At 33.9% G+C, this 13052-nt stretch overlaps 1 protein-coding gene across 1 annotated transcript in view; it reads left to right on the forward strand.

The window, feature by feature from the left end:
* Nucleotides 1-13052, forward strand: part of COG5 (component of oligomeric golgi complex 5) — a 344010-nt gene that overhangs the window by 27014 nt on the left and 303944 nt on the right. Inside the window, exons 4-6 of the mRNA XM_074268349.1 lie at nucleotides 365-419; nucleotides 504-573; nucleotides 4919-5039. Coding sequence (XP_074124450.1) covers nucleotides 365-419; nucleotides 504-573; nucleotides 4919-5039 — 246 coding nt within the window. The remainder of the gene's footprint in view (nucleotides 1-364; nucleotides 420-503; nucleotides 574-4918; nucleotides 5040-13052) is intronic.

The following is a 13052-nucleotide window of genomic DNA, read 5'->3' on the forward strand; positions in this document are numbered from 1 at the left end:
GGGATTTTCAAATAAAAGCTGATTGACTTTGCCAGATTTATTGAATTTTTCTCAGGAGTGGACTGGCTAAATGGTTTCCTGAGGTTCTTTCCAACTAAAGTTCTGTGTTTCCATAAAGATGAGAAGTTGAATTAGTGGAGGGAGCACCTAGATGGTTGTAGTTACACATCTGTTAGAGTATTAATGATTTACAATAAAATTAAAAAGAAAGTCTTTTTGTGTCTTACTGTGTTACCTAGAGAAGTATAACAGATCCATGGGTTATTTTTTCAAGTTTTAATAGAATTTTTATCTTTAGTCTTATTTCTTTTAGGACCTATTTTCTACTTTGTAAGGTAAATGTGAACTGTTTACTATTTTCCAGGTGTTCTTCAAATGATGCAGACAAGAATTGGGGCCCTTCAGGGAGCTGTTGACAGGTATGTTCTTGTATAAGTGTATAGGGGAATAGAAACATAACATTTTTGTACTCTGCTTTTTAAAGATTTTATTATTTTTAACAGGATTAAAGCTAAAATTGTTGATCCATACAACAAGATAGTAGCACGCACAGCACAACTGGCAAGGCTGCAAGTAAGTTGTCTTTTACATTTTTCCACTCCTTTTTGTTCAAAATTCTTATCATCTTTAATTTATTCTTAGTAAATAGAGGTACAAGAGTAAGGTAATTTGTATTGAATCAAGTAACATATATCTCAAAGCTGTATACGCATTGCAACAAAGAGTGAAAATTGTTGTTTGAATTAGATTTGAAAGAGGCACAGCAGAAAAAGAGCCTGGGGTAAGATCTATCCATGCAATGACATAGAAATGAGTGAGTGAGTGAAAAAGAGAGAGAGAGAGAGATTGGATTTGACACCTTAGAAATCTCTATCCTAATGAGTGACTCAGAAAGAATAAAGAAGAACAAATAAAGGCAAAACCCTGAATTAAAAAAATAAAATTCATTGTAAACTATATGGAAAGAGATATTAGAACAAAGCAAAGAAATTTTTCTTTATGGAAAAAAGATATAGCAAAAGAATATTATTTAAAATAAGGTAGGAATGATGAAATATGGTTTTGAATTTCATACTTAGTTGGGAAGGGGAAACATGAAAAGAGGAGAAGAAACACAAAGAAATAGAAATCAATAATTTAAGTTAAAGAACTTTGTTTAGGACAGGTAAATGAGAATATGGATCATATAAGAGCATTTGGGACCACACTAGCATCAGAATAGTGTAAACAAAACAAACTAGAGGGAGAAAGCATTGACTTTATAGAGTCAGGATAAAAATTGATACAAAATAAATAAATGGAGGATAACACAAATCCATTGATTGGAGTAGAAATTTAAACAAAAATGTAGGAGATGTTAAAAAAAAAAAACCAAAACCCCAAAGTTTCATGTGCATAAAACACTCTGGAAAAAATACAGAATAGGGGCAGATAGGTGGCACAGTGGATAGAGCACCAGCCCTGAAGTAAGGAGGACCTGAGTTCAAATGTGGCCTTAGACACTTAACACTTACTTCCAAGCTGTATGACCCTGGGCAAGTAACTTAACCTCAATTGCCTCAGCAAAACAAAACAAAACAAAACAAAACAATAAAAATGAGGAAATGAAGTAAAATTTAATATGTAGTCCTTTAAATAGGAAGTAATTAAAAGAGGGAAAATACTAGAATTGAAAAGGATTGTGGCAGTCTTCCAGGAAATGAGTAGGTTGCTTCACTATCAGTCCTTTTGAAATTGTGGTTGGTCATATCATTGATTAGAGTTCTTAAATCTTATAAAGTTTTTTTCTCTATAATGTTAAGTTGTTATATAAATTGTTTTGAGTCCTATATCAACTCATATAAGCTTTTCCACATTTTTCTGAAGCCATGCCTTTTACCATTTCTCATGGGTCAATAATATTCCTTTACATTTATTCATCCCTTTAGCTTCCAGTTCTTTGCCACTATGTAAAATATTCGAAATATCTGTAAATCCTTTCCCTCTTTCTTTTGTTTCTTTGCAACATAGGCCTAATAGTGATATCACTGAATAAAAAAGGGTATGCATAGTTTAGTGATTTTTTTTTGTTATAGTTAAAAAATTATTTTACAGAATTTCTGAACCAATTCAGAATTCCACCAGCAATACATTAATTTGTTTTTTCCCCTCTTTATTATTTTTCTTACCTTCCCATTCCCACCCCCTCCCTGCTAACTTGATGAAGGTGAGGCAGAACCTTAAAATTTGATTTGTACTTCTATAATTATTAGTGATTTGAAACATTTTCTTCTCATTTGACTATAGATAGTTTGAATTTTTTCCTTTGGAACTGCTTGTTCTTACTTATACTTTTACTATTTTTCACTTGGGGAATGATTGCCATGTTTACTCTGAGGTGCCAGCTGGACATCCAGGAGGAGATACCTTGCAAAGGTTGGAGAGTTGGAGACTGAAGACAGAGAGATCAAGGATAGATATTTATATTTTGGAGTTGTTTGTAGATAGAGGTTAACTTGAATGTTAGTTGATGAGATCACCAAAGAAGAATATTGGGGATATCCACACTTAGTGGATTAGATGAAGGACGAATTAGCTCATGGAAAATTTGTCAGGTAGGAGAACCAAGAGAACCAGTCTTTGAAGCCAGCTCGACAAATAATTAAAAAGAATAGCATTTAATTTCAGATACTGCAGAAAGATTAAATGAAGACTAAAAAGAAATCATTGTGCTTGGTAGTTAAAATATTGCTAATTCTGAAGAAAAATTTCTGTGAAGTGGTAAAAATAGAAAATACAACACTGATACTGTACCTGTGTATTTTGCATGGAGGTGGAGGCAATAGGTATAAGGTTCTTTTTCTAGAATTTTGGGAGTAAAGAGAAAGGAATATAAGATAGTAGCCTAAATGGGTGTAAATATAAAGTGAAGTTAATTTTAGAATGGGGAGACCTGAACAAGTATGTAGGCAGAGGAAAAAGCAGGTAGAGGTAGAGATTCAGGATAGGAGATAGTGAGAGGAAATGGTTTAGAGCAAGGATGCCAACCTTGGAATGGTACAAAAATCACAAATTGAGTTTTTCTTGGCAAGGAGTTCTGTCTTATCCTGGTGGGAATGATGAGAGACTGAGTAAGGACAAAGAAATTTTGAAATGTGGAGGAGAAGAAGTTTATATTAGGTAATCTAAGTCTTCTCTGTAAGGAACGAAACAATCATCTGATGAAAAATGTCTGAAGAATAAAGACAAGGTTTGAAACAGTCACTATGAATGATGTATTCAGGCTTCACTACTTATTTGGAGGGAGGGGTACAGATAATCTTCAACTTCCATGAGAGAAAAATTGATGTAAAGAATTTATTAAAAAAGAATTGTGTTACTTTATGTTCTAGTATCACTAGTATGTCGGTTGTAATGTCCATTTTAATCATGCTGATACTGGGCTTTGAAATTCATAGAGAAATTTCCTCAAAACAGCCTTGTGATATTGATGATGAATGTTCATATTGATTATAATAATGGTCTCCAGTTAATCATCAAGTGATCTCTGAGCCTTTGCAAGGAAATGATCTGTTATATTCAATATAATTTTAGTTAATATTTCATTACATCATATTATATGAAAAATAGTGATAGTTATAAAATATAGTAATTCATGTTACTCAGAATTTTGAATTGGTTATGTCATTACTTTGCTTCCTAATCATTATGAATAGATTCAATTTAATTCAGCAAATATTTAGTACCTACTATATGCCTACCTAGTAGTACCTATTACCCAGTGCAGAGAACAAAGTGCCTGGCATAAAGCAGGTGTGTAATAAATGTTTATGAATTGAATTGAGTTTATAAGACATTCTACTAGGAGTTGGGAACACAGAGATTAAAAAATGTCAATCTCAGGGAGATTATATTTTTCAAGTATAAACTGGAGTTCATTATGCAAATTAAATATTTTATTTCTTTATGCTAGTTAATCATAATAACAACTAGTATTTATATAGCCTTTCAAGGCTTGTAAAGTGCTTCACAAATATTATCTCATTTAGTAAATGTGGAAGCTTTAAAAGATTTTTTAGGTTTCTGAAGTAATGTTACTGGTTAATTTAAAAAAATATTAGAGATGGAGAAAGATTGATCCTAAATATTTTGAAGGACTTTTTTTTTATTAATAGTTTTTATTTACCAGATATATGCATGGGTAATTTTACAACATTGACAATTGCCAAACCTTTTGTTCTAATTTTCCCCCTCCCCTCCAGATGGCAGGTTGAGCAATATATGTTAAATATGTTAAAGTATAAATTAAATACAATATATGTATGTGTCCAAACAGTTGTTTTGCTGTACAAAAAGAATCGGACTTTGAAATAGTGTACAATTAGCCTGTGAAGGAAATCAAAAATGCAGGCGGACAAAAATAGAGGGATTGGGAATTCTATATCATATCATATTCATAGTCATCTCCCAGAGTTCTTTCGCTGGGTGTAGCTGATTCAGTTCATTACTGCTCTATTGGAACTGATTTGATTCATCTCATTGTTGAAGAGGGCCACGCCCATCAGAATTGATCATCATACAGTATTGTTGTTGAAGTATACAGCAATCTCCTGGTCCTGCTCATTTCACTGAGCATCAGTTCATGTAAGTCTCTCCAGGCCTTTCTGAAATCATCTTGTTGGTCATTTCTTACAGAACAATAATATTCCATAATATTTATATACCACAATTTATTCAGCCATTCTCCAAATTATGGGCAACCACATAGTTTCCAGTTTCTGGCCACTACAAAGAGGGCTGCCACAAACATTCTTGCACATACAGGTCCCTTTCCTTGAAGGACTTTTAAAGGACTTTTTAATGATGTATATATTTATAGTTTTGATGAGAAAACTTTATGAATTGAATGCACACATCTAATATCCTGATATTTATGTAGGTAGCCTGTGATTTGCTTCGGCGAATAATACGCATCTTGTATCTCAGTAAAAGACTCCAAGGACAGCTGCAGGGAGGAAGTAGAGAGATAACAAAAGCTGCTCAAAGTCTCAATGAACTTGGTAAGTCCTTTCCTTCCACTAAGTCTAAACATATTTAGTAATTTTCTTGGCTGTTTATTTTATTATCCATTTCTGGTAATTTGTGTTAAAATTAATAAGTTGGTTATCAAGTTTGCCTTTCAGGTGATAGATGGAGGGGGATGTGTGATTTAGGGAAAAGAATCATTCAGGAAGAGACTTCATTTCAGATTTTGTTACTTACCTATGCAATCTTGGACAAATTGCTTAACTCTTCTAGATCCTTGGTTTTTGCCTCTGTAAAATATGAGTTGAATTAGCTGATTTCTCAGATTTCTTCCAAATCTTGGGTCCTATAATGTATTTGTGACCCGATGAGACCCAAATTGCCAAGCCTTCAGATTGATAAAATAGCATGATGTTGATATTTTGCAATACAGCTTTAACTATCCAAATCCTAATTAGAAAGAATTCTATGTTATTTAAGTTCAAAGTAGTTATGAGAATTGAGAATTAGAAAAATGTACCATTAACCTTTATCTGGGGATTTTAGTAGTAGTATGAAAATACTACTGCTCTTACATGATAACACTTGTAGGTCTTACCCGGTCATTGAGTGATTATGAGGCACAGATTAGTTCATATCATTTTGTAAACTTCAAGAGTTATTATTAAGTGGAAGTTCTCATTTACATGAGATCAGATTGAAATTCTTAAAACAGGTTACTATACTGTCCCACTATATATCTTTAATAATAAGTGAATATTAAGTTCATTAAAGCAATTCTTTAAATATTTAATGTTTTATATTTAACATTTATATTATACAGGTAGATAAAATAGTTGCTTTTTTTAGTTGAACAAAAGAATCGGGCTGTAAGGTTGACTTCCGTATACTCCCTGAAAGCATCTGTAGAACTCCAGTAAGAGAAAAGGGAGTGCATATAAATATTCTCATATTACTATGTAGATTTTTACTTTTTCTGTGAGGTCTCTATTTTGAAAGCTTTTTATTCATGTATTTGAGAAGTATGAGTATTTGATGTGGAGATGGTCTTAAATTTTTTAAAAAGTTTTTATGAATCAGTATTATATTTGGGATGTTGTAGGCAATAATTCAGTCTGTGATAATGTTCCCCTGCTGTTTTAGTATAGTGCTTGAGTTTTTCAAGGATATTTAGAGACCTATACTTTTGGTGTGGGAATTTGAAATTTGGTCTAAGACAGACAGCAAGTTTCTGATGAATTATTCTAACCACCAAGTTAAGTCTTCACAGCTATTTGGCATGTGCTAAAATTTTGTCATTTTCAGTAATATGTTACATAATTTTTACCAATTAATTGAATGATCTGGATTGATTACTAAGTTCAGCAAGCTTAAAGATGTGACTTTGACTTTGTTCTGAATTGCCATCATAAACTACTCCTTTCCACAAACAAATCCAAGCCATTTATTCTCTGTGACTCTGTTTACATAGCATTGGCTAAGTTCATATGGACATTGCCCATGGAAGGCCATTTGATTCTGTTGTTGTACCTTAGTTTTTTCGTAGATTCCATCTGGACATGAGCTAGCTTTTGGCATTGACATTTTTTCACTATTGCTTAGCAAAATGATGTGTACGTGTGCCAAAAATATTCCTGTGGGTTTTTGACTTGTTTTTCATATGTTGTAAAAATGTCTCAGTGTTCTCTCCTTTTTTTTTTTTTTTTTTTTTTTTGATGATGAAGTGCTGACCTTTCTATGGTTGACTCTGGTGATGGGCTGTGTATTTTGTTAATATTGTATATGGATTTTTGCTAAAAGACTAATGAATCTCTTACGATTCATTTTTAGTTCTAGACATGTATGTTTTGACTGGTCTTATATATGTGTTAATTGATTTAAATGTACTCTTCCTATCAAGCTTTGATTTTAGGATGCCTTTAAGTTTCTTAATACATTTAGCTACAACTTTCTCCTTGATAGACTCTCAAGTTCTTTGTGGCTTGCCTGAAAGAAGACCTGTGTATTTAAAAGTATTACTTCATTTGTTGATTCAGTCTGACCTACAAAACTTATAGCCCTAAGTTTCCATCTTCCCATGGCATATATTTAAAATTTTACATTTAATGGGCTCAAATGGTATTTTGTCATAATTGAAGAAAGATTTCACTATGAAGAAGCTATTTAATATTCTTTTTAGTGGAGAATTACATGATATTGTTGGTTTATGCCAAATAAGTAGTTAAAATTTTTTTTTAATCCCTTTTAAACGTGGAAGCCTTATTTGTATTTTGGAGAAATTGTAATGGATTTAAGGTTAGGGTTTTATGTCAGTTGTTCTTGATATTTTTGTGTTGGTGGCATGTTTAAAAAGATAATAGTTTTCTATACAGGCATAAAATACTTTATGGTATGGCAATTGTTGGATCTGTTAGATATATTTGTAAGTTATGAATGTGGAACCAAGTCAACAACTTTGAGGATCATTAAAAATAGTGTAAATGTAATGACATTTTAGGACATCTTGTTTAGTAATTACTGTTTCAATAATAAGTTGACACATTGGGACTTGTTGGGACTTGTTGACACATTCTTTTTGCTCAGACAATATATTATTTTTTGGTGTTTTTATAAATATATATATGTGTGTATATATACACACACATACATATACACACAAATGCACATACATATACTCACACATACCTATATACACACATACACATGCAAGTTGTGTGTATGTGTACATGTATTTGTGATACAGGTTGCAAATTCTTTGCATAAAGCATATAAACTGAAATTGGTCTGTATTTGAAGGGGTCCTATTTGGTCACTGCCATCCTCATTGAAACTTTTCTGCTAATGTATTTCTGATTTGTTTTGGTTTGTCTTTGTGCTGTCAAAGCATGAAATAGTGTCACTTGTTCTTCTGTCCTTTCTGTTAAGATGATTACCATAATAGTTTTTTAGGATTTGCTTGAAATCCTGTGCGCTACCCCATTTGATGCTTTGGAATAGTTTTGTGCCCTCATCAGTGTACTATACCACTCACTATTATTGAAAGAGTCCCATTTCACTTGGAGTTCAGGGTTCATGAAAGGTGTTCATATATACATATAGTCTCTAGATGCAAAATGCCCTATTCTATGCACATCTCTATGTCTGCTATTTCCCTACTTTGCTTTTGTCCTTACTCATGGCATGAATCATGGTTATATTTTCAGGGTTTTGTTATTGTTATTAGGTAGATTAATTATTGATAACCTTTTACAGATTTTATTTTGCTTTTTAAGGCAGAAATGTCAAACTTGGGGCCCACAAATTGAAGCCTACAACATTTCTGAGTGCTGCTGATCCAGATTAAAATGTAATTGGAAAATATTTAACAAAATACATTAAAATACCATAGAATGTAGATATTAACATGTAGTTTTCTAAGTCCTAATATACAGTTTAGTGGCCAAGTTTCTATTTGAATTTGACACCATTGATCTAAGGAATCAACATTAATAAATGATTACTCATTTATTAATAATTATTCATTTTCATTATTGAATGGAGTTTCACTTTGTGCCTGATTCTAGTTATCTTGGACATTCTGCACTTTACTTATATACTTATTTAAACTAGTGATTTTTGGTACTTTTGGGGAATATGTTGTTTTTGAAATTGCCTTTTAAAAATGAGTAATGCTTGAATGTTGTTTTCACAGTAGATGCTAAAGATAACAGTGCAAAAATCTGAGAATCAGCTGTTATTTTTGCTCAGTTATCATATTTTAATCTTATGTTCTAAAAATGTGAGAATATAATTATTAAAAACCAATCAAAATTACTCTAAAGTTTATTGTGTATTTTTTCTTTAATGTCTCTTTGGTCAGAAATTTGCTAGATCATGATTATAGTTTCTCTCAGAATCAACAGATGCTGTGATATAATTAGTAGTCTTTTCTTAAAGCAAGCATGAGTATCAGTCATAATATTCTGAGTTAATGCAGTGTGGAATAAAAGCCATTATCCTTCAGCATGGTATCAGTATTATCAAGTGCTTTTATAAATAATAAAATACTTAATAATTGTTGAGACACTATATTTTATATTGGAATGGTATGTGGATGAATCATATTAACATAATTTTAAAAAGTATTTCAGATTATATGCTCTTTTGTGTTTGCAAAGGCTTCACTTACCATTGCATTTCAGTCTTTGCAGTTTCTAATACAGTGATTAATATGTATTCTATGAAAAATATGGAAAAAGCCTCTCCAAGTTTAGAATTAGGAAACACAAACCCACCTTCCCTCCCTCTTCCCTTCCTTTTCCTTCCCTTCCTTCCCTTCCTTTCTTTCCTTCCCTTTCCTTTCCTACCTTCCCTTCCTTCTCTTCTTTCCCTTCCTTCTCTTCTTTCCCTTGCTTCCCTTCCTTCCCTTCCTTCCCTTCCTTCCTTCCTCCCTTCCTCTCTCCCTTCCTTCCTTCCTCCCTTCCTCTCTCCCTTCCTCCCTCCCTTCCTCCCTTCCTTCCTCCCTTCCTCTCTCCCTCCCTCCTTCTCCTTCTCTCCCTCTCCCTCTCTTCCTTTCCCTTTCCCCTTCTCCCTCTCTCCCTCTTCCCTTCTCCCTCTCTCCTTATTCTAGTTAGACAGCATCAGTGTTACTCCCAGTGGTACTTTAGATTTATTGACTTACTGACACATTTCTATTGAAACATCCTTCCTTTCCCTCTGTTTCTGGTGTTCTCTGAGAGCCATGCAAAAGCGGATTGGAATACTTTAGCAAATTGTAATTCCTCTTTACTAGAGGACTCAAAAAGGAGGTTGCATAACCATTTGCAGTAGGATCAATATCTTCCATCTCTCTCCTCATGAAAGATAGATTAATTTTTCTTTAAAAGGTATTGAGATTTGATTGGCTCAAAAGACTAAAAGTTCTAGCTGTTGGCATCACTTCCTGATTGGCTAAAAAATTGCAAGCAAGCAAATAAACAAAAAAAGCAGCAGCCAGGAATAAGAGGTCTCAGATATGTAAATGAAAAGTCATAATGGTTAATTCAACCAGGAAGCTTTGCTCAATCAATGCCTATGATTTTTGAATTTCTTTCTCCTGATACATCTACACAAATCTCCTTTTGTTAAATGTTAAATGACTTATGAGTGTCTCAATTTGCTCCAATTTTGAATGTAAACTACTAGAATACTGGCCCAAGTGAGGCCGAGACTAATATAATATTTGTTGAGGATATGAATCTTCAGCTATGGCTGGAATAGATGATCTATGAGGTCTCTTCTTACTGAGGATTCTTTTTAGGTCAAACACACTAATTGCAGTTTTCCTCATAGATAAATAATAATTCATGAAATGTAAGCTACATGACAAAATTACATGTGTGGCATAACCATTTAAACTATCTTATAGTTAAGGTATTTTTACACTGAAATTTGGAGCTAGATGAAAATTTGGATCCTTGTTAAATTGCATTTATGAGTTATACAGGAAAATGGGCTTTCTCAGATCATTTAATGATCTATTAACTTTTAATAAGTATTTATTGTTACTAATTTATGAATAGCACAGCTAAGCTATGTTAGAAAAGGATGCAGTCTAGGACTCAGAATTTTCTCCTTAGAATTCTTTGAACACAGTTATAATGAGTCAGGGGAATATAATCTTATTTATCTTCTATCTTATCAAATTTTTGTCAGAAAGCATAAAATTAAGGAAATTTAAAAAGTTGAAAATAATCTGTTATTCAGTCTCAGCCCAGGGTTTTTTATCTACTGTGTTTGGCATTTGCATATGATGAATTGATGAGCTGTTGTGATAAAGTAATGCCACAAAATAAGGGAAAGGAAATGGTGATTTAACCACTTGGCAATGGCAGCAGTTGTTGATTTTTCTTCTGGAGCATCTTCAGACAAGTGGACTTTGCCCTTCCCTCACTTTGCATGTGTGTCATCTTATCTCCATAGTTTCCTGTCAACTCATGGCAAATATAGTCTCCTTTTTCCTTCAGAATTGATAGTGACACAAAATTAGCTTGCAGTGGAATTGAAGTGTTTACCTGATGAAATTGTTTTATAGCTATGAAAGATTTGAATTAAAAGGTGCATTGTTATTATTTAGCAAAATCAAGTAGTTAATTGGACAGAATGCTCTGAGCCCCGAAGGATTCACCATGAATTGTAAAAATGTCTAGCTTTTTACTTCCCTTCTAAGGATAGAGGTAAACTTTACTAGGCAAGGGATGGGTTGGGAGAACAGAGAAGAGATCAGGAGTAATTATCTAATTGTAAAGAGAAGCACTAGAATGAAATATGAAAGATATGGGATTGGAGATAAACTGACATAAACTTTAAAAAATAAGCTTCCAGGATATATTTTAGAATCAGTACAAATTCAACTCCATGATCTATACTTTTTACATTTCTACTACTGTATGACAGTAATCATTATATTGTAGAATCATAATTTCCAATTTGGCTGATCTGCCAAGATTTCATGGTCTCCAGAAATTGATAATCAGCTCTAGAGAGAGGGAAAAAAAAAGAAAAAAAAGAGAAATGTACATGATAATATTATTGTATTTTTAAGAGGAAGAGGAAATTATTTGCTGTGCTATAGAAATGCTTGCTTTATTTCTTAAGTTCAGAATAAATAAATTAAAAAAAAAAAGAGATGGAATCACCGCTCTCTCTCTCTCCTTTTTTTTTTTTTTTGCTGAGGCAATTAGGGTTAAGTGACTTGCCCAGGATCACAGGAAGTGTTAAGTGTCTGAGGCCAAACTTGAACTCAGGTCCTCCTGATTTCAGAGCTAGTGCTTTATCCACTGTGCCACCTAGCTGCCCGAAATCACCTCTTAAACTCATATTCCTTCAGTACTTCATAGCTCTGAGGATGTTAGGATTACTAGGTGAGAACTCAGGTTGTCTGGACAATGACAAGGTGAGAATTCAGGTTGTCTGGACGATTACAAGGTGAGAACTCAGGTTGACTTGACAGTTCTCTGACTCAGACCTTTGGGAGTTTACACCTCTAAGAGGAGCAAGCTCATTGGTTGGAGTACTTCTTCCCAGAAGCCCTTGCGTTATCCCACACCCATTCTCTGGGAGGATAAAAAAGGCAACATTGGGCCTGGACAAGCAGTCTGGACTGGGGAAGGACAAGAGCTGGAGGAGATCCAGAGCCAGGATTCAGGAAGAAGAGGCTGGCTGGAGGCTCCAGAAGCCTCCCAAGAAACCTGCTCATAGAAGAAAAAATTATATAGAAAAGAAACCTCCTCCCAAAGAAGGATCACAACTGAGAGACGATCAGAACTTTACATGAGGTACTTCCTTCTCTCAGGTTGGAACATCTCCGACCCTCTGAGGAGAGCAATCAGGGATTTCATCTCATAGTTTTTCACCCAGCTGACCTCCTGAATTTCATGATCTCCAGAAAATCATTTTTCCACAAGCTGAAATCAACTTTGAAATCCAGATACCCTCAGATAATCATCATCCATCCTTGCTTCTCTGAAAAATCCTTAAAGGAGAAAATCTCCTTCAACTCTGCTTCAATAAGGGACACTGCCCCAAGCCTTTTTCCTTTAAATGAATTTAAGTTTTGACTGCTTGAGGGGGGAATGAAGAAAGAACCCCAAACTCTGAAAAATCCTTAAAGGAGAAAACGTTCTTCAACTCTGCCTCAGTGAGGGGACTCCACCCCAAGCACAGTTTAATCTTTGTTATCTAGGTGGGGACAGCTCAGTCCCAAAACCTATTGAATTAAATTCAAATTCTAACTCTAGCTAAAACCCAGTGAGGGTCCAACCTGGGACTCTACCCACGAGCTCCCTTCAGCTTGTAGCCAAAATCCCCTATCATAAAAGAGCCAGACTGGAGTCCTCTCTTTGCGGAGGGTTGAAACATGCCAGCACCATGCCTGGTATCCCAAGGACTCTCTGCCCACTGGAATACTGTTTCCAGTGCCCTCTTCTCTCTACTTAACAGCTTTTACTAACTAGACTTTAACCTTATTTCTAAATCCCATAATTAACCTCTTTTATCAACCTAGGTTTTTGGATCTGTAAATTCCTTTA

This window comes from Sminthopsis crassicaudata, chromosome 5, assembly GCF_048593235.1.
Source record: "Sminthopsis crassicaudata isolate SCR6 chromosome 5, ASM4859323v1, whole genome shotgun sequence".
NCBI classification, from domain to species: domain Eukaryota; kingdom Metazoa; phylum Chordata; class Mammalia; order Dasyuromorphia; family Dasyuridae; genus Sminthopsis; species Sminthopsis crassicaudata.